The sequence below is a fragment of the Hyalella azteca genome, unplaced genomic scaffold (assembly GCF_000764305.2).
Source record: "Hyalella azteca isolate HAZT.00-mixed unplaced genomic scaffold, Hazt_2.0.2 contig2982, whole genome shotgun sequence".
In the NCBI taxonomy this organism is placed as follows: Eukaryota; Metazoa; Arthropoda; class Malacostraca; order Amphipoda; family Hyalellidae; genus Hyalella; species Hyalella azteca.
In genome coordinates this window covers 189671-217375 of record NW_025933238.1, presented here as the reverse complement: position 1 = coordinate 217375, position 27705 = coordinate 189671, and the positions used below count along the sequence as shown (strand labels likewise).

At 41.0% G+C, this 27705-nt stretch overlaps 3 protein-coding genes across 4 annotated transcripts; all 3 read left to right on the top strand.

Annotated features, from left to right (window-relative positions):
- Nucleotides 1–23: 23 nt before the first annotated feature.
- Nucleotides 24–5579, top strand: LOC108672910. Of its 2 annotated transcripts, none has more exons than XM_018160668.2 (5): nucleotides 24–665; nucleotides 1023–1300; nucleotides 2006–2133; nucleotides 2353–2926; nucleotides 4039–5579. In XM_018160668.2, the coding sequence occupies exons 2-5, from the start codon at nucleotides 1046–1048 to the stop codon at nucleotides 4795–4797; spliced, it is 1716 nt and encodes a 571-aa protein (XP_018016157.1). In that variant the 5' UTR covers nucleotides 24–665; nucleotides 1023–1045; the 3' UTR covers nucleotides 4798–5579. The 2 variants fall into 2 exon arrangements, with proteins under 2 accessions (XP_018016157.1, XP_018016156.1); XM_018160667.2 differs by having other exon boundaries at nucleotides 2353–3019; nucleotides 4132–5579.
- A 63-nt stretch (nucleotides 5580–5642) lies between these two features.
- LOC108672911 lies at nucleotides 5643–11093 on the top strand. Its single transcript, XM_018160669.2, has 3 exons — nucleotides 5643–6679; nucleotides 7263–7390; nucleotides 8390–11093. The coding sequence occupies exons 1-3, from the start codon at nucleotides 6479–6481 to the stop codon at nucleotides 9534–9536; spliced, it is 1476 nt and encodes a 491-aa protein (XP_018016158.1). The 5' UTR covers nucleotides 5643–6478; the 3' UTR covers nucleotides 9537–11093.
- A 535-nt stretch (nucleotides 11094–11628) lies between these two features.
- Nucleotides 11629–18219, top strand: LOC108672909. The gene is made up of 3 exons (XM_018160666.2): nucleotides 11629–12456; nucleotides 13583–13710; nucleotides 14045–18219. The coding sequence occupies exons 1-3, from the start codon at nucleotides 11689–11691 to the stop codon at nucleotides 15849–15851; spliced, it is 2703 nt and encodes a 900-aa protein (XP_018016155.1). The 5' UTR covers nucleotides 11629–11688; the 3' UTR covers nucleotides 15852–18219.
- The last annotated feature ends 9486 nt before the right edge of the window (nucleotides 18220–27705 follow it).

Here is a 27705-nt window from a genome sequence, read left to right as displayed (position 1 = left end):
ATAAAAATTTTTGTCATGCCAAATTTCCATAGAGGGAAATATTAATTAATTTGATTAGTTATTATTATCATCCCTCTGTTTGTTTTCAGCATATTTTGTTAATTGGAAATACATGCAACTGCTGGGGAACTTCTTGAGGCGCCAGCATGGATTAGAAACTGTGTAGAAGTTTGTGCTCTATGCCAAAAAATTAAGTACAGTGTATATCAATGTATATAAATGTATACATGTTGTCTATTCTTAAATGCAAACGTGCACTGGCCCTATAATTTCCTCCTTGTAAATAAAAATAAAGATTGATGAGAACATTATTGAGTAGGGAAAATTTTCATTTTTGTACTTTTTCAATATAAATTTGAACTTGAATTTTATTTGATTGAGTTTCTTGACAGTATTGTCTTGGGTTTTTAAATTATTCTATGTCATCCAAGTAGTAAAAAATCTGGCTCTTTGTTCAAGGGATTATTTAGAATGTTAACTTATAGATGTCTGAAAACACAGAATGAACAATTTAATACCAAGTTTAGGGTAATCTTGATTATGAACAATTTAGAAGAACATAATCAAAGGATGACTAAATATTAACATACCAAACAATCGAGGGTGAAGCCTGGTTACTGACTGAATTTGGTTTAAGCTCATCAGCTCTAGTCCTATCCTAAATGGTACGTACCAAGTAGTACAAGGTAGACAAACACTGCATAGGTACGAAAAATCTTTATACAAGTATATAAACATATGTCTGTGTGGGAACTGCATGATAATTTCAGTAGTAGTTTTTACCAGCTTTTGTAATGATTTCTATTTTGTGAATTTTTTTTTATATATCATTGTCATAGTTAATCAAGGTTTTGGCCTCTATAGGGTTTATAATGGTTAATTTTAAATTTTTTCTATTTATAGTATTTAAACATTATTGCCCCCTTCAAGCCAGTGAAAAAAATTGAAATGTTATTTTTGCTTGGTATTTTGTAATTAATAAAGTCATACATAATAAATTTCTCATGTCTTTCCATCCATAGAATTGCTAGGAGGTCCTAACATCATGCCTCCACAATTTAGTCGAACAATTTGGATTCCCAAAAAATCTAACCCGAAGGCTCTCAGATCACGTACAAATGTCATACAAGTTGCTTTGAATGGAACACCTAGCCAGGAAGTTCTGGCCCAACTTGAACAAGCAAAGAAAGAGAACAAAGAAAAAGCTAGTTATACCTTGGATCAGCTTATAAGTAGGAGTTCTAGATTTGTTGCAAAGTTCCCATGTGCTAATGTCAAGGTGGAAAGTATCATGCATAAGGTTAGTACTGGTATCTATTTCTAGCAGCTATCTCATCACTTTCATTTTTCTGCAATAAATTCCAATCTTGCATTTAAATTTTCCATCTCTTATGTTAATATTGCTGTCTTATCATCCATGACCATTATAAAGTCTATTAAGATTCCTATTTATTGTATTTCTTTTAAGCATTCTTCAGTGTGATTTCCCTAGAAGTGCACCAGATCAGGGGTTCCATATTTGAAAATAACTAAAATAACATTTCAAGTGCATGGTAGGTGAGTTAACATGTTAGATCTGAATATTATTGGTTCTTCTTGGTTAATGGGCAGCATGTCCTCAATTCACTACCATGTTGGAAAACATAAAATAGTCTGTCTTATGAAAACTGTTGACAGCTTGTTTTTTTATGTAATATATGATAAATGGATGATGCATTGCGTAAAAGAACGGTTCTCTTTGAGCAAAAACCTTTTTAGAATTTAGTGTAGATTATGTGTAGTAGTTGTGAATTTTTAACCTGCTCGCTACACTAAAATCCACTCAAATAATCACTGTTTCTACAGCAAATCTGGTATTCACAGTGTCGTAGTAATTGCTCTAACCACAGTATCTACAGTAATTCTTAATTATAATCACAGTGTCTATGGTAATTCCTGTATTCACAGTGTCTACTAATGCTATAGGCAGTAATCCTGGAAGGCAGTAATGATATTTACCCAACAGCTGGGAGTGCCAGGAGAGGTGCTGGAAAAGCACATGCTGTCGGTGTACCCTATCATCCACCACATGTGCCTCAACCTCCTCGTTGACTTCCTCCAGTACAAAAAGCTTCATGGATCCTCCATTGAAAAGTAAGCCTCAAATTTCCCAATCGTATTTTGTAGCATTTATTTCTCCATATGAGTGTTCTTACACTGAATTTCTGATGTTATTTGAATCAGTTGTAGTACTTTTTAACATATCTAAGATGTCTATTTATTGGTTTTTTAGAATGTTAAGAATTCTTTTTCATTTATTTTGAAAATAAATTGAAATTAAATCTGTTATGTGCATAATAATTTGTGGTACAGATCCCTCTATGCTTCGATGGACATCTTGGCCTTCGTGGATCGGCTGCTCAAGAGGCGACCCATGAGCTTCCTGGGCGCCAATGACCGCTACCTCTTGCCACCTCCTCATCGTAAGAGAGGATCTGGTGGCTTTGAAGCAGTCGGCACTACCAGAGAGAAACACCCTTTAAGTCTTGTAAATTATTTGTCCTATGACGAGATGAAGGTTTCTGCTCTGCTTTCAATGTCTAGTTGGTCTTGCTTCATCAATAACGGCCGACGAAAGAACTATGGTGCTCTGGACGCGAGAGGAACATTTGAAGAAGAAGGCGTGATTGTGGGGCAAGTTGGTGCTCGACTTAAAAGAGAACGCGTCATGGAGTATGCTGATTGTGTTGTGACATCTAGTCAGAACCGTCCGGAGCTTGGTTATGGTAATACAAAATCTCCTCACATTAATTATGTCTGGGGTAAATTCTGGGGAGGCCCACTTCCAACTTACCGAGATGCTAACGCGGTTTTGCAAATGCAGCCACATGAACATCAGTCATCCCCTTTCGAGTACGCTGCTTTTGGCGGTAACAGTATCTTCAACATCACGGTGTACAAGAAGAGAATTGCCATCACTGCCGAGATTTTGTTGTGTGAGGCCAACAGCCGCGCGCAGGCCTGCGGCAAGAAAGCCTATGTTAGGAATTTGTTCGATCCGTTTACCCCATCGTACACCACACGTGCCTGAACCTCCTGAGAGACTTTCTGGACCACAAGCTGCGCTACGGAACGAATCCTGAGAAGTAAGGGGGTGACGTCTGTACAGGATGTTTTCTTTTTATTTCTATACAAATTTTACCTTTTTACACCGTCGGCAAACGAATGTGATGGACATTGTCTCAGCTCCTAAATTCTGAACTACTAATGGTTTAAGTAAAGATAATAATTTGCTTATTTTCAATGAGTTATTCAAATGTTTGCACATAACGACATCATACTTCTTGTACCTATAAAAATGGCCGGTCACATTTTTTTCGTGTCTTTTGATTGATCTTGTAAAAGCCTCCATATTTTGGTAGTAAAATTTCGTGCATAAATTTATACCTAATGTCGAGTACCATACATTGTTTTTTTTTTCGTTTTTTCCAGACGTGTTTATAAAGACATGGATGTAGTCTCTTTCATTGACCGACTTCTCAAGAAAAGACCTCTGAGTTTCATTGGTGAAAACGATCACTACTTATTGCCTGGAAGTTTCAAAGAGGGCTATGGCGGCTTTGAAAAAATTGGCACTGAGAATGAAGACCCTCCGCTGTTACTTGAGAGTTTCCTCTCCTATGACGAGATGCGTCTTTCTTCTTTGGTGTCTTTGTCGAGTTGGTCCTGGTTTGTCAACAACGGCAGGCGAAAAAATTACGGTAAAGAAGATCGTGCCGGAACGTATCAGACGGAAGGCGTCGTCGTCGGGCAGGTCGGCACACGCCTGAGGAAGGAAGGAGTCATGGAGTTCGTGGACTGCATTGTGACTCGCCAACAGAACCGCCCCGAGAACGGATTTGGTTCGTTTAGTGCGCCGCACATCAACGCAGTTTGGGGCAAATTCTGGGGTGGTGAGCTGCCCACTTACCAAGATGCCACCACCTGCTTGCAGGGGCAGCAGAGCAAGGAGTGGTTGGCTCCCTTTGAGTATACAAGAGTTGGAAAAACATCTTCAAAATCACGGTGTACAAGAAGAGAATTGCCATCACTGCCGAGATTTTGTTGTGTGAGGCCAACAGCCGCGCGCAGGCCTGCGGCAAGAAAGCCTATGTGCACGTCGTGGGTCTTGGACTCGGCGTGTGGCGCGCTTTTGAAGAACAGGACGAACTCTTCATTGAAGCTTGGGGCGATGCTCTCAGGAATCTCAACCGCTTGACACACATTGCTTATGTGGATTTCAGTTACATAGGCTGCTCATCAATGTATGGTACTTTGCACAATGAGAAGTTCCCAGGCAGTGACGTAGTAATCAGGTTCTCAAAACGGAACTTGCATGACAAAGTGCCTCATGGCTGCATTCTCGTTTGCAACTATGCCTGGGACGGTAATTCTCTTCCCGGCAACGAGTTTTGGATGGATAAATTATGTTCGACTGGTGACAGTGCAGCAGCTTGCTCATCTTGCATCGCCGAGCTTCACAACCACCACATCAACCCCGCAGTATCGGGCCAGGCTCTACGTGTTGCTGTCAAAGAAGGGCGCGTGATTACATGGGCGGAGTATGCAAAGCGCGAAAGTTTTCGAAAGTATCGTGAGTCAAGCGACTCTGGTAACAGTAAATCATCGTCGTCATCTAAAGACCAAAACGAGTCCTCCGTAACGTCCATTTCCGTCAAGCATCATGTCAGTAGTAAACGAAGCTCGGTGCCTGAAGCAAGCGCTGCAGCACCTCCCAAGAAGAAGATCAAAATTGACCGCAAATCATTTAGTAAATGAAGTAAATTTGTGTGATGTGTGACTTGCCATTGTGCCTTTTTAGAATTTTCGTATTATCGAGTGTTTTTTAGTTTATTATATGGATATGATTTATCGTTGCCTATTTTGATGTTTGGTAAGAACACAGGTATCTATTTATTTCAAAAATCACCCAGTAATGAATATTAATTTTTATGATCTTACCACAATGAAATTTGTGGTCGAAATTTCAATGAACTGAATTGGTTCTCAGCATTACGAGCTTTTTGCAATTTTCTAGCTAACTAGAAGCTCATAATCCTTATACTTTTATTTATAGATTAAGCAAATGTATATTAATTTTGATCTCTGTGATACCACGCACCATGTTTGGTGTGGCTGGCAACTACGATTAACTTGTTATTACTTTAGAACCCTCAAAAAGCGGCATTTCTCGGGATCCTTGCGTCCGTTTCTACTGAAAAAATTAGGGGTAACTTGTTTAGGCATAAATCAAATTTCCAAAAACTAAGTATTGGAATATCCTTAGGCAGTACACTTTTTACTTTTGAGAAATATGCCTTAAATGTTCAAAATGGAAATCATATTTGTTACTGCTGTAGTTTAGAAGTGCGAACTTGACTTTTTCTAATGAACATATTTTCAATATACGTACGACTAGTGTTTTGCCGGTTCTGAATTGATGCTCTCAAACTTCACCCATTAGCTTTGCTAGTTATGGCAGATTTTATATGCATATTCATATGCTGATTTATGAAGAGGACTCGTGAGCAATTATAACTGATCAAGTCACTAATAACTTCTATGATTGTCTTATTTTCATAGCATTAATAATCTGACCACGTCCTTTCTGTTACAAGCACTGCATTAAGCCATCCAGTCTTACACCAGAAATGTGTCAAGTTTTGCGTGATCTTTATTTCTCAAAACTCTTATATAATTGAAAGGAATTACAAATATTGAACTAATTTTTTTTTTCTGGCCCAAGTGTTGTGGTATTTCCTCCAGGGAGCTGCAGTGCAAGTTGACCTGCAGCTGAGGGTAGTAACGCACCCTGGGGCTCCCGAGTATTTCAAGTTAATTTTAATATCCCTGTGTTAATTTACCGAAGTACTAAGTAATTTGGAACTGCTGTAGATGATTGTATTCATAGATTTTGAGCACATCTTCCTAAAATTGTAGGAATGCTGATTTCGTTTTGGAGGTCAACTAAACATGCAAAGCTCAGGATGCATCTGGATTACGAATTTGTTTCATAATTTGCTGCTCAGCGAAAGCTATGTTTATAAGGCATCAATCGGTTTCAATCCCCTCAGCGCTAATGTGACGTAATGTGACGGCTATGGAGATCAAAGATGACAAAACGGATTCCAGCTACAAGAGTTTATTCAACACAAGCTGTGTTTGTTGCACTTTCGAAGTTGTATCTGTAAGCAGTTGTTCTGCTTTCGTTCAACATATATTCAATTTTTTTCTTGTGTTGGCTCGTTTTAAAAATCGTCGAGGGTTTCGTTGCAAATTTGTCAGCAATCTCTTCAGCTGAGGGTTTTTAGCAAATTTTTATTTAAAATCTTGCATTAAGTCTTGAACTAAATGCTTGTTGAATCTTTGGATACCAGAAACTATTTGCCTTTTTTGAATAAGCTATCAGGGAATCTTCCAACTCTGAGCTCCGCCTGCATAAATCGTGCGCTTAACTTCAATGGAGAACATTCTGCATGCACGACCAACCCCTGTACAACCGGTCTGCCTGGACGCCGTGCCAAGCCCGGGGCTGCTGAGTGACTTGCGGCGCTCCAACCTGACGGTGCCTACCACGAACCTGGAGGAAGTCATCGAGCGCAGTAAGAAATTTCAAGAAACCTTCCCTTCGGAGACTGCAAGACTGCACGTTCTGCTGCAGGTACGGGACTCAAGTAGATCTTCAGTATTAGTATTAATGTGTATTTTTTTCACTATTCTAAACTCTCGCATAAACTATTGATGAACTATTTAAACTAGTTATGATACATTGCAATAACTATTAACCTGGTCTCTATGTACAATTAGCATTGTAGATGGTAGGTACATAGGTAGTCAGAGGGTTTAGTCTGTATGACTTTTTGATATTGGTTGTATGATTCTCGTGCCTTTGCTCGAGACAGTCTTGCATTACAAAACTGTCTATCTGGTAGTTACGAAATATCGGTAGTTCAAGGTATGTCCCAAACCTGCATGGCTGTTAACGATTTTTACTCCTGCAATGTCACTACTAGCAAATTTTTGTTTCTTCTACTGAAAATAAATAGAATAAAGGGGAAGAATAAGCCAAACTTCGATGTATTTTGTTACGTTAAAAAGATGAAGGAAATTGGCAAATAAAATATATTTATGATCCTCATTTGGTATCTGATGATGAACTTTTTGTAAGTGTAAGCAGATAAATTATGTGTTAAATGAACTATCTCTAATGAAAATGTAGTCAGTGTGTAATATTACTTCTCCAGAGCGGTGTTGATTCTGGTAAGCTGGAGGATTTTGTTCATTCCGTTTACCCCATCGTACACCACACGTGCCTGAACCTCCTGAGAGACTTTCTGGATCACAAGCTGCGCTTCGGAACGAGTCCTGAGAAGTAAGTGGTAGTGCGCTAGTGTTGGGTTCTTTGTTTGGCTGAGATGAAAAATATTTTATCTTGCGCCAATATCATTATGTTGTGTCCAAATGATGGACTCGATTAGATGGTGTTTTAATCATGCGTTAGAAAACTACACTTGTTGGTTATTTTTTGTTGTCTTACACAGTATATAATGCTGTTGCCGGCGCATTTGCGGGTGAGGTCAACCCTACGTGACCTACTTATGTCTCTCAGGCAACTAAATGTAAATTATTATCGCAGAGGCCATAAATAACAAATAAAGATATCAAATGTATTGGTGATCAGATTACAGATCAACAAAACCAGGGAATTAAGGAGCATGGGTAGACTAAACATAACTGCAAGAAAATAAATAAATAGTATAAGTAATCAAATAAACAAAGGAACAATACAGAACGCAATAACAGAACATCAATGCATCATGAACAAATCTGATTTAATTGAACAAGGGAATGAATTGAGCGCACGCATGAATACTAAAGATTAGTGAAATTCGGTTCCCTAACCCTATTCTATTTACAATCGGTGAGGCGCGAGAGTATTGCAGCCAGTCATGCCAAGACCGTGTGTTTACTACAGTCTTATAGAAGTCAGTTTCCTTACCCTAAAATGAGACACGACAGCTATAATTACCCGAAAAAATGTCGAAAATATTGATATAACGTAACTATAAATAAATTGGAAATATGGGGATTTATTTTGCGATGAAAATGAATAAGTAACCCGGTTACAATGCAAACTCCTCAATCAAAATGGGCTGTTGGGACCCTTTACTTAACTTCCTAACTGCTAGCACAGGATTACATTGTGCTAAATTAATTCACTACCGTGTTTCGGCTGGAAATTTACCATTTTTTATTCGCAGAATTTTTGCTGTAGCAATAGTATGTTCGGACTTCTAAGAGTGGCATCCTCTTTTCAATTACCTTTCACGCCATCCTGATATTTTAGTTAAATAATTATTTAAATTTTCAGACTGGTGTATGCTGGTATGGACGTGGTGTCTTTCATCGACCGACTACTCAAGAAACGACCCATGTGCTTCTATGGCCCAGGCGATCGCTATCGTCTGCCGGCTCCTAGTTTCAAAGAAGGATTTGGTGGATTCAATTCAGTTGGGAATAATGAAGAAAAATACCCTTTGGTCATGAAGAATTTACTCACCTACGATGAGATGAAAATCTCTGCTCTCGTATCTCTGTCAAGTTGGTCGTGGTTCGTTAACGACGGCAGGAGAACTAATTGTGGAAGAAAAGATAACAAGGATGACTATCAGACTGAGGGCGTGATCGTGGGACAGGTTGGCGCTCGTTTTGAAGTTGATGGAGTCATGGAGTATTTGGACTGCCTCGTGACTCGCCAACAGAACCGCCCCGAGAACGGATTTGGCACGCCTAGTGCGCCGCACATCAACGCAGTTTGGGGCAAGTTCTGGGGCGGTGAACTGCCCACTTACCAAGATGCCACCACCTGCTTGCAAGGGCAGCAGAGCAAGGAATGGTTGGCTCCCTTTGAGTATACAAGAGTTGGAAGGGAAAACATCTTCAACATCACAGTGTACAAGAAGAGAATTGCCATCACTGCCGAGATTTTGTTGTGTGAGGCCAACAGCCGCGCGCAGGCCTGCGGCAAGAAAGCCTATGTGCACGTCGTGGGTCTTGGACTCGGCGTGTGGCGCGCCTTTGACGAACAGGAGGAGCTGTACGTGGAAGCCTGGGGAGACGCTATGAAAAACGTCTGTAATTTGGAGCATGTTGCTTTCGTTGATTTCAGTTACATAAATTGCACATCAGTCCATGGCACATCAAACGACCAAAAATTCCCTGGCACTAACATAGTGATAAAATTCTCCAAACGTAACTTGCATGATAAGGTGCCTGCAGACTGCATACTTGTGTGCAACTATGCCTGGGATGGCAACTCCCTCCCTGGCAACGAGTTTTGGGTGGGGATGTTAGGCTCTACTGGAGACTGCGCGGCTGCGTGCTCCTCTTGTGTTGCCGAGATTCACAATCCGCATGTTAACCCCCTAGTCCTGGGGGCCGCCGTACGCATCGCCACACAAGATGGTCAAGTGCTTGCTGTATCAGATTACCTTGAGCTCATAAGGCCAGAAACTTAGGATCTGCCTCAAGTGAACTGGTTTGAGGCAACACTGTGTGTGTTTTTGAAACGCTTGCACTAAATAAGAAAAGCGTTGAGCCACATCAATAAGTTTACGTGTGCCTTAACTGCAGAATGTGTGTCCTCATCTTGCACCATCTAACGCTGTGCCTTCAGATAGGTGATCTTATTGAACCTCTAAGATTTACTGCCGCTATTTGTTCATTGTCTGTATGGTACAGTGAACCGAATTGATCCTAAGAACTGGTATTCTGTTGCTGTTTTCGATGCTATGAAAGAGTTTCGTTCTCGGTCATTCAGCCTGTCCGCTCTGTTTACTTATTTATAAACTTGTAGAGTCCCGGAGCCTTGATGAAATGAAGAAAATTGCTATCATGTTGGTCCAAGCAAATGAGTATATTACTCCAAGCGTTTCGCTAATCGCAAAATTTACATTCCAATGCATTAACGTGCTATTTGTTTCAAATTTATGAATTATTTTAATCTGTTGCGTACTGAAACTGAGAATGATCTCAAATATTTCCTTTACGCGTAACTTGATTTTCTCATCAGTACAAACTGCCTTCATTTAATATCAGTCTAAGATAATGAATACTTTTATTTCTTTAAGTTAGAAGAAACTGAACCAGTTCACAATACGCCTGTGATATTTAATCCTAATTAGTTAAAATATCGGAATGACTATGATAATATTTTATTAAATGTTAGAGTTGCTGAATCAACACTCAAGAATATAATTAGTAGACTGAAGAATCTCTTAACAGTTAACTGTCTTACATTACTTACATCGTTGCAACGATCGCTGTTCTGTGCTGCGTGCCTCGTTCATGTTTTGTTTATTTTATAATATATTTTATTTATGATTATATTTCGCATAGATGTTTATATAATCATGACTCATTGTCCATGTTTTCATAGAATTTATGGACATTTTACGTCAGCCCTTTCGCTCATTAAAAAGACCGAGAAACTTGCATTTTAGATACTCAAACCATGAAGTTAGACAAATTTCTAGTCATGTATAATTTTTTTCAAAAGTTAAAAGAAAATTGGAGTGGATAAGTTTGCATTCATGTTCGCCATTGTAGAGATAATTGGATATAATATTTGTATAATTTTTGAATATAAATTTTTATTTCTGTGCATAGCGTGACACGGAACATAATCAAGTTATTGGTCATAGTTTAGTTATTGCCGTTTTGCTGTAGAAATAACTAAGAGAATACGTCTATATTTAATGACTGGTCTCCATTTTTGAAATGCTAAATAAAATCATCAAGTTTGTGATGAACGATTTTAAGAATTGTATGATAGGCAGATGATTGGCGACAGGTATGATAACTTACGCCTCAAGCACAGACCTGGGCATGTGAGGTAATATAGGCTAACAGTCATTACCACTTAACAGGGAAACAATGTAAAAGTTACATAACTCATTTTTTCTCTAAATTAGGTGATCCATCTTGAAAATTCCTTGTATTAAACAATTAGTAATATTCAAGCGAAGGGCCTACTGATTTAATGTATTTCTTATTATTTCATAAAGTTCGTTGCCTATTTGTGCTCTATTTTCTCAGCAGGCAAAGTAGCTTCAAAATTGTTGTCACGGGCAAAATTTTTTATTTCAGCCTGCCAATGCAATACATGTATATGCCTGGTGCTAACATATAAATTCTTTATGTTAGTGGGTCACAAAATGTCTTTGTGCAATGTTGAAAAAAAAAAATTGCGAATTCTCTTAACCAAAGATTACGATATGTTACGTGTACTGTCTGGCTATACTATAGTGCACGGAATTCTATGTCTTTCTTGTGGATTACTGATCGTTTTAACTATCCGTGGAATCTTGAATGTATCGTTTATTTATGCAATGTATAAAGTTGAAGTAATTCTTATTCGATTGTATGATATCGTTTCCCGAATTCCTCCAGAGGGATGTAAGGTTTACACTTTGCATCTTAGGGCAGTTGCTCGCCCTGAGGCTCCTCAGCTCTTGATGCCATCCAGCGGACATGAGGCTCGTCTGCGTGTGCTCGATTGCCTTGAATATTCAATGTTTTAATCTTCATTTTAAATTATTTCCATTTTCAGATTTAGTCGAGACTTGGAAGTTGTGTTTTATTATTTGGTTTAATAAGATTCAAAATATAATGAGTGCCGATCAAGCAACTGGAGGAGCTTCCAACACGGGACAGAACCCGAATCGTGGCAGAGGTCGGGGAGGAAGAGGCAAGGATCAGTCCAGAGAGCAAGAGGGGCGTGCTGGGGGAGGAGGGCAGTTCCGGAGCTCTGGTAAAGGCTCCAACAACCATCCCCGCGACTGGGACGGTCCTCATAGACAAGACCGGCAACAAAATCGAGGTAGAGGGCGAACCGACGGCGCACCTGGCAACCGAAATGGACAACGTTTCGTTCATGGCAATGCCGGTAGGATTCCCGAAGAAGGAGGAACGAATGCGGTGAATACCAATGAAGGCAACTCATTGGGACATGCACCTCCGAACGGGCAGCAACCGCGATCCGATTGGAGAGACTCTCAGTCCAATCATGGTGGCCAAAACCAGAAAAATGGTTTTCAGCAAAAAGAAAACGGCGCGAAAGGTGATGCCTATTACCAGAGCAACTACAACAATCATAGACCTCCATTTTCAAAAAATGTAAGAGCTGACTCGAGTCACGTCCATAAAGCTCCAATTGACAGAAAGTTCAAAAGCCACGGCAGGCAGAGCTTGCACGAGCGACCAACCCCTGTACAACCGGTCTGCCTGGACGCCGTGCCAAGCCCGGGGCTGCTGAGCGACTTGCAGCGTGCCGACCTGACGGTGCCTTCCACGAACCTGGAGGAAGTCATCGATCGCAGCATTAAATTCTGGGATCATTTTCCATCCGATACCGCGAGACTGCACGTGCTCAGGGAGGTGAGATACTTAGATGATTGTTTAGGTGTCAAGTACTGTCGCGTTACGCCTAACTCGCGATCTCGTGATTCAAGCCTTTTAAATGAATTAATTTACTTAGTTGTAGATGTCATCATTTCATTCAATGTTTTCAAGTCTTCCTGTATCAGAAATACCATGCAATTAAAAAGTCGAAACGATTAACAATTCCACTTGAGCTCAGCTCTCTTCCAAGTTCTTGCATGGCTTGATTCATCTCTTTATTTAAAATTACTCTTTATCTTAGGTGCATCAAATCAATAGCGTTTCATAGGTCAAAAAATAAGAAACGTTCTCTTATTTGAATTTATTATAACGGCAACTGGAATAAATGAAAATGAAAGTTTAGCACGGTCGATAGTTTAGAATTTATACGTAAGAAACCCAAATAGATGTGAGTTTTGAGCTCTGGACTAAAGACCTGACGCGAATTTGAACAGCTTTGAAAGACGTAAATGTTTGTGTCTAATAACAGTACTGTCGTGATCTCCACAGTAGGTTTAGGTTGATAGTTATTAGTAGTTCCTGTGCAACAGCAAACCTTGTTTCCTGTTGCACGGGTTTGGTTTCAAATCACGTCCCGCCAATTACCTTATTTTCTGTTGCGCATGGTTTATTTGAATCATGTCAGTAAACGCTATAGCCGTCCACGCTGTCACTTCAGGCAGAAGTGATTACGTGTACTCGTGTCACTCGCAGGTGTGGCTGGACCAAACCTCAATTCGTCGCCCACTCATATAGGCCATTTTAGCTCAATGCTTTCTTCTGAATTCCAAAGAGAGGAGCTGATGCTTCGGTTTATGATGTGCAACCCTCCACTATCTCTTCCGTAGGTCTCCCATGTGGTAGTCCAGCTGACATTCGCCGAAATATGAGTCACAGTCACTCGCTGACACTACCGAAAGTCGGACAGTGATCCTAGTAATTTAACCGGATCCTTAATTCTATGATGGCAAATTGGCAATCCGGCAAATTTTTTCCCGGCTTTCGCACTTTACCTCTCTAACATTTTAATAGGGTTTACCTGATTGAGCCTTAGTTCTCCCATTAATTGACATCATAAGTGTGTCAAGAGGTTCACTTGCAATCATCATATGATCTTTTCCAGAGCGGTGTTGATGCTGGTAAACTGCAGGAATTTGTTCGATCCGTTTACCCCATCGTACACCACACGTGCCTGAACCTCCTGAGAGACTTTCTGGACCACAAGCTGCGCTACGGAACGAATTCTGAGAAGTAAGGGGTGACGTCTCGTACAGGATGTTTTCTTCTTGTCTTCATTCGAATTTGGCCTTTTTCCACCATCGACAGATGAATGTGATGGACATTGTTTCAGCTCATCAATTCCGAGCGTGCTACTAGTTCCAGACATTAATTTGCTCATTTCCAAAACGTTGTTCAAGTGTTCGCACATAGCTGTATAGTACTTTTTGTACTTTGAATAGCCGGTCACAATTTTTTCGCCTCTGGTCCAGGTTGATCATGTGAAAGATTATACCACATTTTGATAACATTTCATGCATTAATTAATTGTAATGTTAAGTATACATTGTTTTTTTACGTTTTTCAGGCGGGTTTATAAAGGCATGGATGTGGTTTCTTTCATTGACCGACTTCTCAAGAAAAGACCTCTGAGCTTCATAGGTGAAAATGATCACTACTTATTGCCCGGAAGTTTCCAAGAGGGCTATGGTGGCTTTGAAAAAATTGGCACTGAGAATGAAGACCCTCCGCTGATTCTTGAGAGTTTCCTCTCCTATGACGAGATGCGTCTTTCTGCTCTTGTGTCTTTGTCGAGTTGGTCCTGGTTTGTCAACAACGGCAGGCGAAAAAATTACGGTAAAGAAGATCGTGCCGGAACGTATCAGACGGAAGGTGTCATCGTCGGGCAGGTCGGCACACGTCTGAGGAAGGAAGGAGTCATGGAGTTCGTGGACTGCATTGTGACTCGCCAACAGAACCGCCCCGAGAATGGATTTGGCACGCCTATTGCGCCGCACATCAACGCAGTTTGGGGCAAATTCTGGGGCTGTGAGCTGCCAACTTACCAAGATGCCACCACCTGCTTGCAGGGGCAGCAGAGCAAGGATGCTCCCTTTGAGTATACAAGAGTTGGAAGGGAAAACATCTTCAACATCACAGTGTACAAGAAGAGAATTGCCATCACTGCCGAGATTTTGTTGTGCGAGGCCAACAGCCGCGCGCAGGCCTGCGGCAAGAGCGCCTATGTGCACGTCGTGGGTCTTGGACTCGGCGTGTGGCGCGCTTTTGAAGAACAGGAGGAGCTGTACGTGGAAGCCTGGGGAGACGCGCTCAAAAATATTTCTAACTTGGACCATGTAGCTTTCGTTGATTTCAGTTACATCGGTTGTACAACCATACACGGAATCGGCAACAATCAAAAGTTTCCAGGCACCGAGGTTGTGATCAGGTTCTCTCAGCGAGACCTGCACGACAAGGTGCCTGATGAATGCATTCTGGTTTGCAACTACGCGTGGGATGGAAACTCCCTTCCCGGCAATGAGTTTTGGATGGGCAAAATGTGCTCGACTGGCGACAGCGCCGCTGCTTGCTCGTCGTGCGTGGCAGAGATTCACACGCACTCCATCAACCCGGTGGTGTCTGGAGCCGCCGTCCGGATTGCCACTAAAGATGGACAGCTGCTTGATGTCGCCGAATTCCTAAGAAGTGTTCAGGGCCAAGCACCAAATCTGACGCTGAGGAACCAGTTTGGTGTTACACTACCTTGTAATAGCGTTCCATCTGTAAGCAAACCTTCTGTTGATCAGCCAAGTCGTGGCCAAGAATCCCAAGTTCATGGGACTTATATTTCTGCGTCATCCAGCGCCAATGAGATTGTTTGGAATTCCGAATGTAATCCATCACTTGCTAACAACACGGAGCACCGGGCAACTCAAATTGTGACCGAGACACCTTCCATCAGCAAAGAAACGAAGCCTGTGACTTCCCAGGACCTGGTACGAAAAGATGGAATTGAGAACCCTCCTTGTGATGCCGTTGGCGGTGCGCAGTCTAGCAACGATGTTGACTTGTCCGTAAATAACGGGCTCGAGGATGTAACCTCCGTTAAAGAAGTGGCGCTTCCTTCCGAGCCCACAGTTCCTAAACAAATACCACATCCCAGTGTGATTGGCTGTTTTATTGACAACCCCGAGTATAAAAGGCAAATGAAAGAAATCAATAAAAGGAAGCTGCAGGCAAAGAAACAGGAGCAGAAAGCCAAAAAGGAAGAATCGTCAGAAAAGCAAACCAATGGAGAGGTCAAAAGCCCAAAACCGAAGAAACCAGAGAATAGAGCTGAAGAATCCCAGAAGGAATCGAAAGGCCATAAGAAAAAGAATAAAAATAAAAAATGAATTATTGCGCTATAGCTTCTTTTCTTTAATACTAGTTTCCGGATGCAATGAAAGTTGTTAACTCGCGTTTTTTTCTTTCCAGGTGACATCAATTTAGTTTTTAGTAACACGTTCATTCCTGTTAATGTTGAAACTTTTTGTAATTTCCTACACAAATATCGTTTAAACTTTGCTAAACCTAATCCTGTTGTCACATCTTCGTGCTCTTAGCCACTGGGTCTTACTATTTTGGTCTGATCATTTAGTGTTGTTTTTCTCGGCAAAAATAATTTCTTTATTCTTCTATGCGCAAATTTAATTTTATTCTTTTTCTTCTGGTCACGCGATTATCTTGGATGTTGGAACGTAAGCTTCTAACCTCTTCGTTGGTTGTGTTCTGCGTGTTGCTGTTCTTCTTGAGCTTTATGTCCTGGATTCTCCACTGCCTAAAACATCAATGCCATTGTTGTTGGTAATAAATTGATTTTTGTTTCGTGTATTGGCGATTTCATGGGTTCTGAATGTAATAGATTCGAGTAAAAGTTTATTAGACGTCTCTCTAAAATTCATAGTATTTTGTTTGATTACCAGTGTAAAAGCGACAGGTAATCAAATTATTTGGAATTAATTTTTTTATAGATTTTGGTAACAGTTAGGATGCTCTTTTTAGCACGCTCTAATGAGCTATTTGAAAATGACAGGGTGTTCGTTTTCCTAATCATTGACCAATTGTTACGTTTGGTTTCTGCATGGGATTGCAATAAATTAAAATGCGCGTAAATTCTCTGCTGGGACTGAGTCCGTAAAAAACTACGAATGATGCCCATTTCGTTGTTATAATAATTTACATTACATTTCACAACTCCAACATTTTCAATACGCAGAATTAGTTTGTTATCTTATTGATTCAACCTTAGCCAGTTAACTTGAAATCTAATTTTTTTTAATGCAGCTACCCTGCTACCTATTACTGCAGTGAGAAGCAAAAGCAAGCAGTCTAGAAAATGGTCAAACATTATTACGTAATGCCGAGACTACGAATGTGTGGGAGTTGAAGTCCAGGATTCTATGGCACTCAATTATGGTGTATTGTTGATGCATATTACGATGTTTAGTGCCTCTTTGTATAGAACTATCCTCTTTAGTTGATGATGTCGGCGCTGAAGAAAGGCCTGATGTTACCCGTCGCCGATTCTTCTACTTTGATACTCTATTGTTTTGTTTTTTGTTTCTATTCGGCGTAGATTTGTGGTATTTTATTCTCGTTATTTTTTTATTCCGAATTGCAATACCAGAATTGAAATTTTAATCCGGTTTGTTCCCACTTCAATTCGATATTCCTTCAGACGTAACTACCGTACCGTACAGGAAACCGAAAAAAATACCAACTCTTCATACTATTCCAGGTTATACAACTACTGCTCATTTCTTGCAGATAATTTTGTTGCCTCATAGTTTTTTTCACTGTCATGTCTTGTAACGGGTTACTGTGGTCGCATGAGTGGGGGCGGTCAAGACTGTACGCCTGAGAGACGTGCTGTTCTTGTCGGTTCTTAGTGCTCCTTCACCCACGGGACCGAGCTTCTGTCTTGAGCAGCTGCAACTTGAAGCTCGTTGATCGGATGAAAATTATTGTCCCGCCTTGTGGATGGGCATTCGTGTGGGCTTTCAGAGCACAAACTTTATTGGTTAAATTGTTGGGCACGTGGGAAACCTGTCTGAATTCGTATCTTGTTCATTGCGCCTTCGTGGGAAAAGTTATTCTACTCCAGCTTATCAATAATCTATTCGTGTCCAGTCGTTCAGAATTTTCCCATATTTTTGATGACGGGCCTTTTCTTCTGCAATTTAAAATGGGAGTTTTCTTACACAATCGATGTTACTTTTTTGTGTGGGTTATTTTGACAGGTGTGATGTTGATGCTCTACGTGTGGAGGCATTGCAACTCCACAGTAATATTAAGGAGTTTTGATCGGATAAATTAGTTAATGTTGAATATTATTATTGCAAGCAATAATAGACTGAAGGTGGGCATTGCTTTTACCTTATTGCACAGTCGAGTTCTGCAGCGTCACGACTCACTGTCCTGTGTTCAAGTATCATAACGCAGAACCCCGGTTTATACTTTCATTAATATTACGTGATTTAATTCTGTGATAATCACATGAGAATCGTAGTTTTGAATTGAGTTTTTAATTATGTCGTTGTGTTGGTAATTTTCTTAGGTTTCGGATGTTTCTTTCTAACATCATTCATAACTAACAACAGAGGGTTGAGGCTGAAATCTCGAATCATCTGGTTTCTTACGTCCTGCAAACTATTTGTACTGGAATAACGTATTTTGCTTTGTTACTCAATATAATTATATAATACAGTGTGAACCTTTGAATTCGTGGGGTGTATTCTTTCTTAACCTAACCCTACCGTGGCAGCTGCTACGAACATTAAAGTTTTAAGCTGAGCAGCAACCGCCTTGATAATGGCGGTGTTCGTCAAGAACGACTAAGCATGTTCGGTAGCGTGGCATGAGCTCTGAATGACGCCAAGGCTACTAATATGCGTGCAAAGTCGTCTCTTGAACGGACTTAGTTTCAATCTAAATACTTGGGTAATGTTTATTTTTCTGCATTTAATATGCAACTCACAAGTTTACATCGCTTTCGGAAACATACTTCACAAATCAATTAGAAAAGTGGTACGTGTTCAAGATAATCCTTACTTGTCAACTCTAGCAAATTATTTGGTTGTCTTTTTATCTTCCAGTAAATAATTAACTGTCCAGTGGCATATTGTTTTTCACTTTAAAATTTTTTATATATGATGTTGCCCCCCATTCAACCATGGTTGCCCCTATTACTCCAGTGCCTTTCAAAGCAAGCGGTCAGTAGATTACAAGGGGCCATACTTTCAAAACTCGCCAAGTTAACGTAAGTGCTTACGCTCTATTTTCTTGTCTATGATTGGTGGATTTTGAAAGGCCGTCAATGATTGGCTGATGAACTTACGATCTCTTAACTTTTTTTGAAAGTATTGGCCAAGGCAGTTGCTCGCCCTGAGGTTGCGTAGTTCGTTGTTTAGGTGATTGGCATTCATACTGAAAGCAGGTTTTAATGCATTACGCAAGTTTTATTGCGTTATTACCGACGAATGATGAGTATTAAGATTGAGTTTATTCGAATTTGTAGATTAAACCTTAAGTTACCACACCAAAACAAGAAATTAAAAACCATTTTATAAGTGCACTCGGTTACTAGTGCAGCAACAGCACGATGTGAAATCAAATTAAAAAATGTTAATAAGCAAAATCCCCTAAATTAACAAAAATATTCATGCAGGGGCAATAAAAAAATTACGTGATGAAGAACTACATGAATCTACATTTTTTAACCAGGAAACTTGTGCAAAAATAATATTAAATGGATGAAAAGTTTGCATTACTGGTTACAAAGTAGTCACTTACCTCATTCAAAAAGCACTATCAAATAAAGTTAACCGTTTCTCTCCTAACATATTAATAATCTTGAATGAAACGCATCTTTGTTTCAGGTCTTCTCCCATTGTTCGATCAGATTTAGTCGTACGAGTTCGTAACGCGTCCTAAATGTCAAGTGACTGGCGACTGAGCGCTAGTGGGCCAGTGACGCTGCCGCAGTCACAGTGTTTTGTCAGTCGGTTGGATGAGTGGTGAGCTTTCTCAGGATCTCTAAATTTGCTGTTTCTAAAAATATATAGCCTTCAGGAGAAATATTATCTGAAGTAGCATTAAGTTAGAAAAGTGGTATTTATTTAATTGTTCGCTGATATAACAGTCAATAGGGCGAAATACAGAGCAAACCTTTCTGATTCAACTGATTGATTCAAACGTAATAGCTTTATCTGCTTATCTTGCTCTCCGGCCTCTCCCCGCTGTTAAAAGGTGCGAATACATTGAGAACATTTTGCTGTGTGCATTGTTATCAAGCAAATAAAGTGAAGATTTATCAATCAAAAACCTTCAGCATACAATGTTCCTGATTGTTTCAACATCCAAGTCCAACTGTGAGTGGACCTTTGGATAACTAACCTCAAGGCTCAATGCCACTTTTGTTGCTGCAGAACTTACGAAGTTACGTTACGTTGCCGACATTCAACAGGAACTATTATAATTTATTTGGTGAACAAAACTGAACCACAATTTTCTAGCGCGATCAAAAGTTTCGTAGAAATTATATGATTATTTATAAAATCCTTCAAATCGTAGTTCTGATCAGTAGTATAAGGTTATATTGACGCGAGGCGAGCCAATGTATTGAATGTATTGTAGTAATAGCGGTTTCAGCGTTTATTCGCCGTAGGCCTGTCGCCGATTCTTAACTTCGCAGAACATTCAAAGCTTGTTGGGGCCTCGAACGCGCCACTCAGAGTAGGCTAACAACTGTTCCAAGTCAAGTTCACAGCAAAGCTGAAAATTGTAATTGACAAAGTTTGTATTCATGTTTACCAATGTAAATATAATTGGATATAATTATTGTATAATTGTTGAATAATAATTTTTATTTCTGTGTATATATATAGCGTGACACGGAACATTATCAAGGTACTGGCTGACCGTAGTTTAGTTATCGCCGTTTCCTTACTGTAGAAATAAGTAAGAGAATACGTCTATGTATATGTAATAACTCAGCTATATGTACACCATCCAGAGGAGATGAGGCGCGCCTCTGCGCGTGTTCGATTGCCTTTAAAGTTCAATGTTTTAATCTTCATTTAAAATTGCCATTTTCAGATTTAGTCGAAACTTCAAAGTTGTTTTATTTTTTTGGTCTAATAAGATTCAGAATATAATGAGTGCCGATCAAGCAACTGGAGGAGCTTCCAACACGGGACAGAACCCGAATCGTGGCAGAGGTCGGGGAGGAAGAGGCAAGGATCAGTCCAGAGAGCAAGAGGGGCGTGCTGGGGGAGGAGGGCAGTTCCGGAGTTCTGGTAAAGGCTCCAACAACCATCCCCGCGACTGGGGCGGTCCTCATAGACAAGACCGGCAACAAAATCGAGGTAGAGGGCGGACCGACGGTGCAGCTGGCAACCGAAATGGACAACGTTTCGATCATGGTAATGCCGGTCGGATTCCCGAAGAAGGAGTAACGAGTGCGGTGAATACCAATGAAGGCAACTCATTGGGACATGCACCTCCGAATGGGCAGCAACCGCGATCCGATTGGAGTGACTCTCAGTCCAGTCATGGTGGCCAAAACCGGAAAAATGGTTTTCAGCAAAAAGAAAACGGCGCAAAAGGTGATGTATATTACCGGAGCAACTACAACAATCATAGACCTCAATTTTTAAAAAATGCAAGGGCTGACTCGAGTTACGTCCATAAAGCTCCAATTGACAGAAAGTTCAAAAGCCACGCTAGACAGAGCTTGCACGAGCGACCAACTCCTGTACAGCCTGTCCGCCTGGACGCCGAACCAAGCCCTGGGCTGCTGAGCGACTTGCAGCGTGCCGACCTGACGGTGCCTTCCACGGACCTGGAGGAAGTCATCGATCGCAGCATTAAATTCTGGGATCATTTTCCATCCGATACCGCGAGACTGCACGTGCTTCGCCAGGTGAGATCCTATTACGAGAGTTATTTACGGAGTTCATATCTGTTGCCTTTCGTCAAACTCGAGTGCTGCACGCGTTCCATTTTTCGTTTTTATTTATAGGTTACTGATCCTTCAATCTTTCCCGTTCCGATATAAACAGTTTGCCAGTGTGAGTTATTGTCTCTGAGAGATGCAGTCACGTCTTGAGATAATTGTTCTTGCAATCAGCGTATGGTTTTTTTAGGGCGGTGTTGATGCTGGTAAACTGGAGGAATTTGTTCGATCCGTTTACCCCATCGTACACCACACGTGCCTGAACCTCCTGAGAGACTTTCTGGACCACAAGCTGCGCTACGGAACGAATTGGATGGGAAAACATCTTCAAAATCACGGTGTACAAGAAGAGAATTGCCATCACTGCCGAGATTTTGTTGTGTGAGGCCAACAGCCGCGCGCAGGCTTGCGGCAAGAAAGCCTATGTGCACGTCGTGGGTCTTGGACTCGGCGTGTGGCGCGCCTTTGAAGAACAGGAGGAGCTGTACGTGGAAGCCTGGGGAGACGCGCTCAGAAATATTTCTAACTTGGAGCATGTGGCTTTCATTGATTTCAGTTACATTGGTTGTACATCCATACACGGAATCGGCAACAATCAAAAGTTCCCAGGCACCGAGGTTGTGATCAGGTTCTCTAAGCGTGACCTGCACGATAAGGTGCCTGATGAATGTATTCTTGTTTGCAACTACACGTGGAATGGAAACTCCCTTCCAGGCGATGAGTTTTGGATGGGCAAAATGTGCTCGACTGGCGGCAGCGCTGCTGCTTGCTCGTCGTGCGTGGCAGAGATTCACATGCACTCCATCAACCCGGTGGTGTCTGGAACCGCCGTCCGGATTGCCACTAAAGATGGACAGCTGCTTGACGTCGTCGAGTTCCTGAGTAGTGTTCAGGGCGAAGCACCAAATCTGACGCTGAGGAACCAGTTCGGTGTCAAACTGCCTTGTAATAGCGTTGCATCTGTAAGCAAACCTTCTGGTAACCTACTTAGTTGTGGCCAGGAATCCCAAGTTCATGGGACTGATATTTCTTTGTCTTCCCCCTGCAAAGAGAATGTTTGGAGTCCCGAATGTAATCCATCGCTTGCTAACAACACCGGGCACCAGGCAACTCAAAGTGTGCCCGAGAGACCTTCCTTCAGCAAAGAAGTGAAGCCTTCGACTTCCCAGGACCTGGTACGAAATGATGGAATTGAGAAACCTCGCAATGCCGTTGGCGGTGCGCTGTCTAGCAACGATGTGGCCTTGTCCGCAAATAACGGGCTCGAGGATGTAGCCTCCACTGAAGAAGTGGCGCTTCCTTCCGAGCCCACAGTTCCTCGAAAAATACCACATTCCACCGTTTCTGGCTTATTGATTGACAATCCCGAGTATAAAAGGCAAATGAAAGAAATCAAAAAACGGAAGCTGCAAGCGAAGAAACAGGAGCACAAAGCCAAAAAGAAAGAATCGTCAGAAAAGCAAACCAATGAAGATGTCAAAACCTCAGAACCGAAGAAAACAGAAATTAAAGCTGAAGAATCCCAGAATAAATCGAAAAGCCGTAAGAAAAAGAATAAAAATAAAAAATGAATTATCGCGCTATAGCTTCTTTTCGTTAATGCTAGTTTCCGGATATCATGAAAGTTATTAACTATTCGCACTTTTTTCTCTCCAGGAAATAGCAATTTAGTTTTTGGTAACTCGTACATTGCTGTTACTATTGGAACTTTTTGTAATTTTCTACACAAATATCGTTTAAACTTTGTTAAACCTTTTTTGTTTTCTCATCTTCGTGCTCTTAGCCACTGGGCCCTATTATTTTGGTCTGACCATTTAGTTTTGTTTTGCTCAGCAAAAGTATTTTCTTTATTCTTCTGCGTAAATTCAATCTCGTGCTTTTTCTTTTGGTCAAGTCCTTCAATGACTTATGAGTTGTAAGGTTGCCTAAAAAATGCGTATATTCGTTTTAATTGAAAGCGAAGTAATGTAAAAATCTTTAATAAATCCTACCGCAGCGTATTGATAATACCTCCTTATATTCCAAAGTTAAGCTAATCCGTTCTGTATTGAAGGACTTATAAGTTGTTAAGTTGCTTTAAAAATGCGTTTCTTTCATTTTAATTGAAAACGAAGTAATATAAAAAACTGTAATAATTCCTATCGCAGCGTATTGATAATACCTACTTATGTTCCATAATTCAAGCAAATCAGTTCGTTAGTGAAGGACTTAAGAGTTGTTGAGCATAAAGTTAGGTTTTGCGTTTGAGTCCGCAGGCGAGTTCGGAAAAGTGTCGATTCGGTCTTTAAATTGGCCCCGTATTTACGCGACTGCGATAGGTAGAATTTGACATTTGTATGTCTTAGTAATAATAAAGGATTCACCAACTTTACCATAAACAGCTTTGAAATGGAGTGCTTTCAGCCCAAATTTTTACATAGGTATAGAACCAAGTACCTTGATGTATCTCATTGGTTCCTTCTAATTGCACTTGACACCCGTTGATATTGAATCTGTTGTGCTAATATTTAGTCGCTTTTTCGCTGTGTAAATTAGTAATTGATCAGGCGAATTACTATTCCATATTTACTATATTCATTACGCTTCTTTGCGCGCTTATTATTTATACTCTATTCAATATATGTAACCATTATAGAAACACAAAACTCGCTCCAGCCTGAACAACCTCTGTGACACTCCATGCATTTCTGTTTACGCAATGCGTGTGTGTGTTGGAACTTGTGCTGTTAAGCGATTTTATTAAATTTGCTTTACAACGTGTACGGAACTTGTTCCTGAACTCTTTCCAAATGACGTAATGGCGTCAGGTGACGGGAATCATGAGTCAGAGGCTCAGGGCGGGCCGTAGACGCAGTGTCCAATAGTCTGCATGTGAGGCGAGTGCGGACAAGCTTTATATGGCCCTTCAAATTGGCAGTGCATACAGATATATCAGATTCATAGCGTGTGAAGTAGCATAATGTGTTGAAATTGATGTTTATTCATTAAGTGTTAGCAAATATTACCGTCAATAGTGCCAAGCAGGACAAAACAAATATTACGAACTGAACAAATATTACCTCGGTATGTTACTCACAGTACATGGTACCTCATCATAGGAGACATTAAAAATCATTACCGCATTTCATTATTGGGGCATTTCATCCTTTACCAACTTAACCTAATCTATCCTAAATGCACTTTATGCAATGACGAAATTATGGGAATTGCTGTAATAATGAAATGTCCCAATGATGAATTACTATAGTGACGACACGTCTCGGTCTCGTATGATGTGATGTCGGCCACCGTTGCTCACGTGATTGATTCAGGTAAACGTCATCACTTTATCTGCTCAAGCTTATCTTGCTGCCCCTACAGTTGAAAAGCGCGAATACCTTGTGGACATTCAGTTACATTCATTGTTATAGGGCAAAGAGGATGCGTATTTAATCAATTAAAAAAATTAAACTCAAAAATTTCAATGATCCAACTGCAAAACGAATCGTTGGCTGACTAAAGTCGATGCCACTTACGTTGGCGCAGCTCTTCCGTTGCCGGCTTTTAATAGAAACGATTTATTCTATGAAAAAACTGAATCACAACCTTTAAACATTTTTAAAACTGTTTTTAGTCATTATATGTAATTAAACCCTTCAAATCGCAGTGCTCACCAGTAAAAGCAAAAAAAATCACGTGAAATTATTTCTTTATCATTGGACTTAGTTTTATGAGAATTAATTTAATACAAAGTATCAATGCAAATTTTGGAAGAGCTTCTCTTACCCACTGATGAAGTTGAAAAATCGTTATACGATTCATGTTGAAGACATATTAGAAACTTCATCTTCAATTTAAGCTTGGATTACTTTCCTTTCCTTTACATAATTCAGGAATTATATTGAGATGAATTATTACTCTGAGATACCTTATTAATACAGGAGAATATAATTTGAGCATAAGAAGCTGTGTATATTGTCAATGTTAACGGTAAAGTATCTCAGCAATAATGAGCAACAAGCCATCATCACAAGAAGCTCATAGAAAGATAAACAACGGAAAACATTGTCATGGAATTAAGCGAAGTACAATCAAGGTTGAGTGCTTTAAGCAAGAACAACGTATTGGGGGAGGTGGTGACGGTATACCAGGTCGCAGCAGTCGCCAGAGGACAGTGAAGGTACGAGGTGGCCCAAGATACCTTCATAGAGCTCCAATTCAGGAGCAGTTCAAAAGCCATGGTAGGCAGAGCTTGCACGAGCGACCAACCCCTGTACAGCCTGTCCGCCTGGACGCCGTTCCAAGCCCGGGGCTGCTGAGCGACTTGCAGCGTGCCGACCTGACGGTGCCTTCCACGAACCTGGAGGAAGTCATCGATCGCAGCATTAAATTCTGGGATCACTTTCCTTCCGAGACCGCGAGACTGCACGTGCTTAGGGAGGTGAGATATTAGGATTAAAATGATCAAGTTCATATCTCTATCTCGAGTGTTGCGTTTGTTTCATATTCATTTACTTTATGCGTTACATAGCCTTCCATCTTTTCTTAAGCACTTGCCAGTTACTTTATGATTTGCATTATTGTTTTCAGTCAAGTCGTAGTTTAATGAGTGTATTTTCTAACATTGTTTAATATTTTCCAGAGCGGTGTTGATGCTGGTAAGCTGGAGGATTTTGTTCATTCCGTTTACCCCATCGTGCACCACACGTGCCTGAACCTCCTGCGTGACTTTCTGGACCACAAGCTGCGCTACGGCTCAAGTGTAGAGAAGTGAGTTATGGTGTTTTTTTGTATGTTTCATCCTGTACCATGCTTTATTTAGCCATTTTTCACTTTTTCCACTTTCGTGCATAGAATTTGATGTCATTTGTTTCTGCATGCAGCAATGAAGCTTTCTAACCGGTTTACAATTACAGTTATCTGCATTTTTCATTTAGTTCATTGTTTACCGTCTCAGGTTTTTTTATTTCAACTTCACGTTTACAGCCCTTTTGTCTCACGTTTTCGTTTGAATTGCAAAAGCGTATATAAAAATTTTATAGCTTTTTCTAAATTTTAAATTACTGAGAAATTGGATGTTGCTTTTTCCGTTTTTCAGGAGGGTTTATAAAGGCATGGACGTGGTGTCTCTTATTGACCGACTTCTCAAAAGCAGACCTCTGAGCTTCATAGGAGATCGTGATCACTTCCTTTTGCCTCCACCCAATTTCGAAGAGGGCTATGGAGGCTTTGAAAAAATTGGCTCTAAGAATGAAGTCCCTCCACTGATACTTGAGAGTTTCCTCTCCTATGACGAGATGCGTCTTTCTGCTCTGGTGTCTTTGTCGAGTTGGTCCTGGTTTGTCAACAACGGCAGGCGAAATAACTACGGTAAAGAAGATCCTGCCGAAACGTATCAGACGGAAGGCGTCATCGTCGGGCAGGTCGGCACACGTCTGAGGAAAGATGGAGTCATGGAGTTCGTGGACTGCATTGTGACTCGACAACAGAACCGCTGCGAGAACGGATTTGGAACTCCTAGTGCGCCGCACATCAACGCAGTCTGGGGCAAATTCTGGGGCGGTGAGCTGCCCACTTACCAAGATGCCACCACCTGCTTGCAAGGGCAGCAGAGCAAGGAGTGGTTGGCTCCCTTCGAGTATGCCGCAGTAGGAACTGAGAACATCATTAACATCACAGTGTACAAGAAGAGAATTGCCATCACTGCCGAGATTCTGTTATGCGAGGCCAACAGCCGCGCGCAGGCCTGCGGCAAGAAAGCCTATGTGCACGTCGTGGGTCTTGGACTCGGCGTGTGGCGGACCTTGGAAGAAGAGGACGAGTTGTTCGTGGAAGCCTGGGGAGACGCGCTTAGAAACATATCTTCTCTGGAGCATGTGGCTTTTGTTGATTTCAGTTACATTTGTTCTTCCTCCGTACACGGAATTAGCAACAATCAAAAGTTCCCAGGCACTGAGGTTGTGATCAGGTTCTCTCAGCGAAACTTGCATGACAAGGTGCCTGAAGACTGCATCCTGGTTTGCAACTATGCCAGAGGATGTAATTCATTTCCTGGCAATGATTTTTGGATGGGCAAATTGCGCTCCGGTGGTGAAAGCGCCGCTGCTTGCTCGTCGTGCGTGGCAGAGATTCACACCCACTCCATCAACCCGGTGGTGTCTGGAGCCGCCGTCCGGATTGCCACAAAAGACGGACAGCTGCTTGATGTCGCCGAATTCCTAAGAAGTGTTCAGGGCGAAGTACCAAATCTAACGCTGAGGAACCAGTTTGGT

What these genes read in the sequence shown, in the direction of transcription:
- LOC108672910 (XM_018160668.2), top strand. Translation starts at nt 1,046, where the DNA reads ATGCCTCCACAATTTAGTCGAACAATTTGGATTCCCAAAAAATCTAAC. An exon ending in TGGAAAGTATCATGCATAAG is followed by an intron (nt 1,301 to 2,005) that starts GTTAGTACTGGT and finishes TTTACCCAACAG; the next exon opens with CTGGGAGTGCCAGGAGAGGT. An exon ending in CATGGATCCTCCATTGAAAA is followed by an intron (nt 2,134 to 2,352) that starts GTAAGCCTCAAA and finishes TTTGTGGTACAG; the next exon opens with ATCCCTCTATGCTTCGATGG.
- LOC108672911 (XM_018160669.2), top strand. Translation starts at nt 6,479, where the DNA reads ATGGAGAACATTCTGCATGCACGACCAACCCCTGTACAACCGGTCTGC. An exon ending in GACTGCACGTTCTGCTGCAG is followed by an intron (nt 6,680 to 7,262) that starts GTACGGGACTCA and finishes TTACTTCTCCAG; the next exon opens with AGCGGTGTTGATTCTGGTAA. An exon ending in TTCGGAACGAGTCCTGAGAA is followed by an intron (nt 7,391 to 8,389) that starts GTAAGTGGTAGT and finishes TTAAATTTTCAG; the next exon opens with ACTGGTGTATGCTGGTATGG.
- LOC108672909 (XM_018160666.2), top strand. Translation starts at nt 11,689, where the DNA reads ATGAGTGCCGATCAAGCAACTGGAGGAGCTTCCAACACGGGACAGAAC. An exon ending in GACTGCACGTGCTCAGGGAG is followed by an intron (nt 12,457 to 13,582) that starts GTGAGATACTTA and finishes GATCTTTTCCAG; the next exon opens with AGCGGTGTTGATGCTGGTAA. An exon ending in TACGGAACGAATTCTGAGAA is followed by an intron (nt 13,711 to 14,044) that starts GTAAGGGGTGAC and finishes TACGTTTTTCAG; the next exon opens with GCGGGTTTATAAAGGCATGG.